This window comes from Gavia stellata, chromosome 7 (assembly GCF_030936135.1).
Source record: "Gavia stellata isolate bGavSte3 chromosome 7, bGavSte3.hap2, whole genome shotgun sequence".
Taxonomy (NCBI): domain Eukaryota; kingdom Metazoa; phylum Chordata; class Aves; order Gaviiformes; family Gaviidae; genus Gavia; species Gavia stellata.
This window is the reverse complement of record NC_082600.1, coordinates 25,901,042-25,907,486: the sequence shown is the minus strand read 5'-3', so window position 1 is coordinate 25,907,486 and position 6,445 is coordinate 25,901,042. Positions and strand designations below refer to the sequence as shown.

Sequence of the window (6,445 nt, the reverse complement as noted above, 5' to 3'; positions counted from 1 at the left end):
ACAGCTTCTCAAACACAGCCTTTTCATTCACCTCTGCGGTTTCCTCTCCTTGTGCCTCTGTCTGATCATGATTTATCTGCTTGCTGCTCCCTGTCAGAAGGGCAGCTTTGCCTGGACTGTGTCATTGGGCGAAGGACTGCTAAAAATAAGTAGCAGAGCTACAGTCCTGACATATCATTTCCTAGGGAGCAGATCAAGAACAGAAATGAGAAATTCTGAATTTCTCTTTTTTTTCTTCCTGATTTTCTAGCCTGTGGAGAGAAGGTTTACCTGCTGCAATAGCCATGTGCATAGCCTGCTCCTAGGGCAGCTTGATTGCATTGCAGTTCTGTCATTAGAGGCTTCTCAATACTGTGAAGTTACCTCAAGTATGTAAGAGCCAAAAAGGCACCCTGCAAAACCCTCCCAAGGAACAGACACCATTTTTGCAGTCTACCACAACAGCCCAGGCTCTCTGAAAGTTCCTGCTGCAGTTCATTAGGGACTATGCAGGGTAACTAATGGGGCTGGGGGCTGGAGGAGTCAGGCAGGAAGCCACAGCAGGGTCTGACTAATTTTTCTGCTAGTTCAAAGACTGTTGCCATGTACGCAGGTGCAGTGATGTGACTACTAAGCTGCAGTATCTCTTCATCTACATAGTTTGTGATCTCCTTGTTAATATGCTAAATTTATTCTGTTTGATAGCCAGTCCTTTCCTCCCACAGAGGTTGCAATTCCAAGAGATGGAGTAGCCCACGTCTTTAGTGATCCAGGAGGCAGTGGGAGAGAACAGGGGAGATGTTGTGTGGATGGGATGCACACACACGCCCAGCGGTTTTATTTCTCTTTCTGCCTATGGTAGTCACTTCCCACATTCAGCACAGGGATCAGAAGTCCTAGCAGCCACCTCTTGCCAAAGACCTCTTGCAGGTTCTCCCTCCAGGGCCGGGCTCTTACCACCATCCCTTTCCGCACCTGGTACCGTGTCTGCCCACGCAGGATCAGCAGCATCTGGTGGCAGCAGAAGCCAGCACAGGCCAGTCCGATCCCAAGCCAGAGGTAGAGCATGAGGATGACAAACATCTCAGAGCTAAGGAGAGCTCCTGCAGACCAAGAGTGGGGGGGAAGGAGGACAATAAAAGAAAGAGTTTAGACACACCTTACATGCCAGTGTAACACTCAGCCCCGAGAACCAATGAGCTGCCTATATTCTCTGGCCACGAGTGGGGAGTTAGGACCAAGACAGGTTGGTTGCTCTAACTATATAAAATGGTTTCCTTTGTAGCATCTGATGCAATGGACCCTGCTGGGCAAATACTAAAATGATAATGGTCTCCATACACTTCTCCCTTTGCTGTTAATGTGAGGATCTAGATTATAGGGGCAAATTCAGCCAGAAGTGAAACATGTCTGTAAGACTTCAGCACTATTTTGAAGAATGGTTAATTTATTTAAGGATCTACCTGCTCATCACAGTCAATCTAAGATTTCTGGGTTCCTTTTGAAAAGACATGTGCGTCCTAGAGCATGTAGATGCTTCCAGAAGCCTTACTGTGTGCATTAATACTAAGCAGAAAGATTTGGGATTTCTTTCTCTCTTTCTCTCTGTCATCACTATATATATATATATCTCTAAAATATGTTGAAAAAGAAAAATAAATCAGTAATAAATTTCCTACCATCAGGCAAAGGCAGTTTTCATAGGAATGCAAGAAACAGAAACAGAAAACTTTCCAAAATAAAATCCAAATTCCTTTTTTAAAGCTGCTGCTAGAATACTCAAAATACTTTGTAGGTATGAAGCTTCTAATTCAACAGTTTTTGTAGTATGCATTTACACTGAATGTATTTAAATAAAAATATTCTGTGGGCCTTTTCCTCTACAATGATTTTAGAACTCCTTCTGGAAAATATTAGTATAATAGCAGATATCACTGAGTGACCTTTCAGTGCGTAGGCAGATCTAAACCCATTAAAATAATACTCTCTGTGTGTGCATATGAATGTTTACACACATATTTTGTGTCTATCATTATGTTATTAAACACCCATATTTACACACAGGCACACAAAGAAAATTAGATGTGTGTCAGTACTGGTATAAATAGCCGATACCCTCTCACTGGCTCCTGCGAAGTTTAAAAATGAAAAAACTCTCACATGCTCCCGTCCTTCTTGAAGGCCATGAGACAGACAGACTCAGGCAGGTGAAAGCTCTGGTTGCTCTAAGGCCCTGCAAGAGCAATCCTGCCAGAGCTGGGATTGCATGGACAGTAGAGGTATGCTGCCTAAAACAAGTACATGGCTGCTTCAGGTTTTAAGTTCAATACAAGGGTGGCTGGATAAGCATCTCTTGCTTCTTTTATACAGAAGGCCGGATTAGATGGTGTCATCTGGTTTTGCAATCTGTGAATCCCAGCTTCTCCACCTGGCAGTGCTGTAAGTGAGAGATTGGGGCTGACCCGTCGCAATCACATCAAGCTTTGGGCTCAGCCAGCAGGCCCCTCTGAGGGTGATTTGTAAGGACACTGGCTATAGCCTCGAGCTTTCAGAGATTGTCCTCACTTGAAAAAGGCACGGGAGTCATTCAGTTTTCTTCCTAAATGCAATGTCATCTTTCCCATTCAGCTCAGTGGGCTTCATATGCAATACAGCAAGGAAAGAACAAGCCCCTTAGGATGATGACAAATCCTCATATCAATTCTGTCAGAATATCTTAATCTATCAGGTAGGAAGCCCAGCGCCAAATATGGGCTTCTCCGCCCTTCTTTTGCTGGACCAGAGCGTGACAGACATTTGTTCTTTCCTACAGCTAATACTCAGATGGGATACGGAGAAAGACAGCTATTTTCTTTAAAGCCTTTGCAAGGCAGCTGTAAGCGTTATTTCTATGAGCTGCTGAAATTCACCATCAAGAAAGTAATTACCTTTGTTTCCCCTTGCAAATATTAAGCATCTCTGAGCCGTGCTTTCCAGATACATGATTTTTTTAACCTTTTGTTCAGGTTACCTACATAAAGCATTTTCTATAACTTCTTTTGTGGATCCAGTCTGACCTGTATTTACAAAAGTACTCTCCATTTGTCCCTCATCACCACAGTGCATTTTAGTCTGAGATTCACTTCTGCTCTAACTGACCCAGTGTGATCTCAAGCTTATTGCCATACATTATCTATGCCAGAAAAAGCTGAATCACAGGCTGAAATTATAGACTTTGGGTCACATCCTGAAATCCACGTCCGAGCACAGTCTGTGCAGAACAAGCCAAATGACAATTTTCCCAGCATGAGAGCAGAAAACACGCAGTTGACATAAACCCAGTAGAGTCACCCTTCATCCTCCTTTACTCCTCCTCCAGTGCAGAGGGCATGCTGGAGAAGAAGAAATGTAAAGTTTTTTCCCTGCTTTAGCAATGCTCTGTTTTGATCCTACAACAACCCTTAAGTAATAGTTATGTTAGCTGAAAAATACTGGGGGAACAACCCTACCAGGTAACTATTCCAGGCTGTGTTTTTCTTTACTGTACTGGAGGTTAAATGTGCTGGTAGAAACACAGTAGACCCTTCCTCCCGAGCAACCAAGACTCCATGCGTGTGTGAGGCAGCTGTTCTCACCCCAACTGAGCTAGAGGTTCGGTGGGAGCTGCTGGGTGCTGCTGCCTCTCAAGGGTGTTCTGGCTCCCAGCTCCCAGCCTGCACCCAGACCCCTTGTGTCCCACTCAAACACTGCCCACATGCTGTCTTTGGCACTGCAGTTGCTGACACCAGAGCTGGGGCACTTCAGTGGCTCTTCAAACATATGCCAGGGCCCAGCTCGGTGTAGATGAGCCCTCAGAGAGTGAGAACTAATTCCTTAATAATCTCCTTCTACACCCCTGCTCCCCCTCCCAGGCTGCTGTGCTGAGTGGAGCTTTGGCACAAGGCAAAATCATTCCCAGTGTTTTTAATGCTAGTGAAGCTCATGCAACATTATTTACAAAAATTCTTCTACTTGGAAATATGACTCCATAAAAATGTCGTGGCAGGATTTCATGTTTATTGTCTCTCAGTGATTACCATGACAAATCTGCTAATTTGCCAAGTAGAGAGATATTTGTTTGTTTTCAGATGGCAACCCTGCAAACCCAGCCTGGAATCCGAAAAGCAAGCTGGGGCCTCTCTGGCTCCTGTATCCCCAGCAGCGGAGACTCCACGCTTAGATCATAATCAACATTTCTGGTGATGGTGCACGAGCCAAAACAGACTCCAGGCCCTTCTTACTGAGCTCAGCTGAACCTGCAAAGCTAAAATATATGGGATACCTATTTTAGTCTAATGAAAGCTGATCTAAGTGTGCGAGGCACGAGCTGTATAGGGGGGGAAATGGCATTTTTCTGCAGTTGCTTTCAGGGCAGAGTAACAGTCTAGGCTGTCTGCGTAGTCCCTTCTCTGAGACCAGGTTTTATCTAGGTCTTGGGTTTGGACAGAGAAAGGGTTGAAGTTGGAGAATTTGAAGGCATGTTGAAAGGTGAAGAGTCAAGGCTGGAAGAGCAGAGGAAGAACTATGGGAGCAGAAGCAGGAGGGGGAAGGGTTGTGGAGATTTGTGGAAAGGCACGGAGAGAGGGAAAAGGAGGAGAAGCAGAAGGATAAGGGATGGGGACAAGGAGAAAGAGATATTTGATTTTGGTGTGGAGCTCTTGCAAAGAGCAGGCACAGAGAATTTCCCCTGGCTCCCTGTGGACTTATGTCCCAGAGTGGGGTCACGAGAGAGGTAGCTAATCATGTCACATTAACTCATCTCTTGGTTTCTATTGCCTGAACCCCAATTCTCCTGTGCTGGAAGGATGGCAAGATCTCAGTAAGTTTGTGCTGCCAGGAGGCAGGAGGCAGGTGAGAGTGGAGGGGGTGAGTGGACCTGGATGAAAAGAATGAGAATATCTCCACTGGGATATGGTGAACCTGCAAACTTGCAGGATGCAAAAACCTACAGACCTCCCACCCCTGCCTGTAGGACCGGCAAAAGATCCCCCTTACCTGCACTACAATGAGTGAAATCCTTCTCCTCCACCTAATCACAACACACTCCCTGCATGACAGATAGCCCTATTCTATCACCGGCAAGCTGGTTATGGGGTGTTTTCCAGAGCCTAATGCATTAGCAATAGTGCTGTGGCTGTAACGTGGAGTGGGTCCCAGCCCCTATTTCAGGTGAAGCAAAGTCCTTTGCAAAGGCTGTCTGTAGCCTCTAAAGAGGGCTTTGTTGAACACAGCCAATTGTTCCTCTTGCCCATTTCCCCACCACCGCTCCCCACACACAGCTATCCGAGGTACATCATGTCCCCCCCACCCTGGGAGCCCTGGAGGAGGAGGATGCTCCTCATCGCCGAAGAAGGAGTCCTTACCTGAGAAGAACTGGCTGATGGAGTGAGGCAGAAGAGTGAGGAAGGCCAGCGGGTTCGCAAAAGACATAGAGAGTGCAGCAGAAATGTAAGCCATGCCTGTCACCAGGGAGTCGAGGCAAGCCAGGGAGGTGTAGAGGCAGAACATGATGAAGTTTCGCATGTTCCTGCTCCCGATGCAGTTCCCTGTGAAGAAACAGTGGTGGTCATGCCTCTGGGTGACTCTGGCACACAGTCTACAGAAGTGAGTGCTGGGCAAGGCTGAGCCAGGGGACCTGCTTCCATCCAGCCAGTCCACCACCACTTCGGCTCCTTCGCCCAAGTTTAAGCCCTTGCCCAAGTCCTCAGGGGAGCTCTGGATCACAAGGACGTAGTTGCCCAGGGCGTTAGCTGAGAGGAAGAGGAAGAGGGCCCCATGCAGCAGAGCAGGAGAGAAAAGTGGGGTGGTGGAAGGGTCTCTGAACATGCTGGGGATGAAGACAAAGATCTGGAGGACGAAGGTCACTAGGGAGATGCACAAGAAGTAGGCTGGAGCGACAACATTGAGCAACCTGAGAACTAGCATTGCGGATTACGTTCCTGCAGGGGAAAGCGAGGAGAGAAGGCACATCACCGCTCCGGCTGCACACTTCATCCTTCCATTTCCTGCCGGGTCCCGGCCCCGCTGCCTCCGGGAAATGCCCTCCGGGGGCCGCTCACCCTCGCCGCCGCCCCACGGCCCCGGCCGGGCCGGGGCAAAGGGACAGCCCGTGGGCAGCGACCGCTCCCCAGCGCCCGGAGGAGGCACCCCGGCCCCGGCGTCTGCCTCCGGGGAACTTGCAGCAGCGATTCCCCGGAGGGGCTGCGGAGACTGGAGGGGAGAGCCGGCTCCCGCGGTGTACTGGCGATGTGGGCACCGCTCTGCTCGCCTAGCAGAGTCCCTCTGCCAGGCAGGGTCAGTTTTGGTATTGCATGAGAGGAAAAAAGGTGGTGCTGGAGGAGGGGGGAGTGAATTGAAAGGGGGGGGGGAGGAGAAGGGGAGGGGGGAGAGGTTGCTCTAATCCACTGCAATACGGATCAAATCCAATGCTCTAATTTATCCTTTAAAG

At 48.2% G+C, this 6,445-nt stretch overlaps 1 protein-coding gene across 1 annotated transcript; it reads right to left on the bottom strand.

Annotated features, from left to right (window-relative positions):
• Positions 1-816: 816 nt before the first annotated feature.
• Positions 817-5,922, bottom strand: ZDHHC22 (zinc finger DHHC-type palmitoyltransferase 22). The gene is made up of 2 exons (XM_059819954.1): positions 5,361-5,922; positions 817-1,082 (listed from the first exon to the last, which is right to left on the bottom strand). The coding sequence occupies exons 1-2, from the start codon at positions 5,920-5,922 to the stop codon at positions 817-819; spliced, it is 828 nt and encodes a 275-aa protein (XP_059675937.1).
• Positions 5,923-6,445: the final 523 nt, after the last annotated feature.

Bases quoted from the DNA above. Each gene is read 5' to 3' on its own strand.
- ZDHHC22 (XM_059819954.1), bottom strand. From the start codon at position 5,922: ATGCTAGTTCTCAGGTTGCTCAATGTTGTCGCTCCAGCCTACTTCTTG. The intron at 1,083-5,360 runs GTAAGGACTCCT...CTTGGTCTGCAG, and splicing joins CATCAGCCAGTTCTTCTCAG to GAGCTCTCCTTAGCTCTGAG.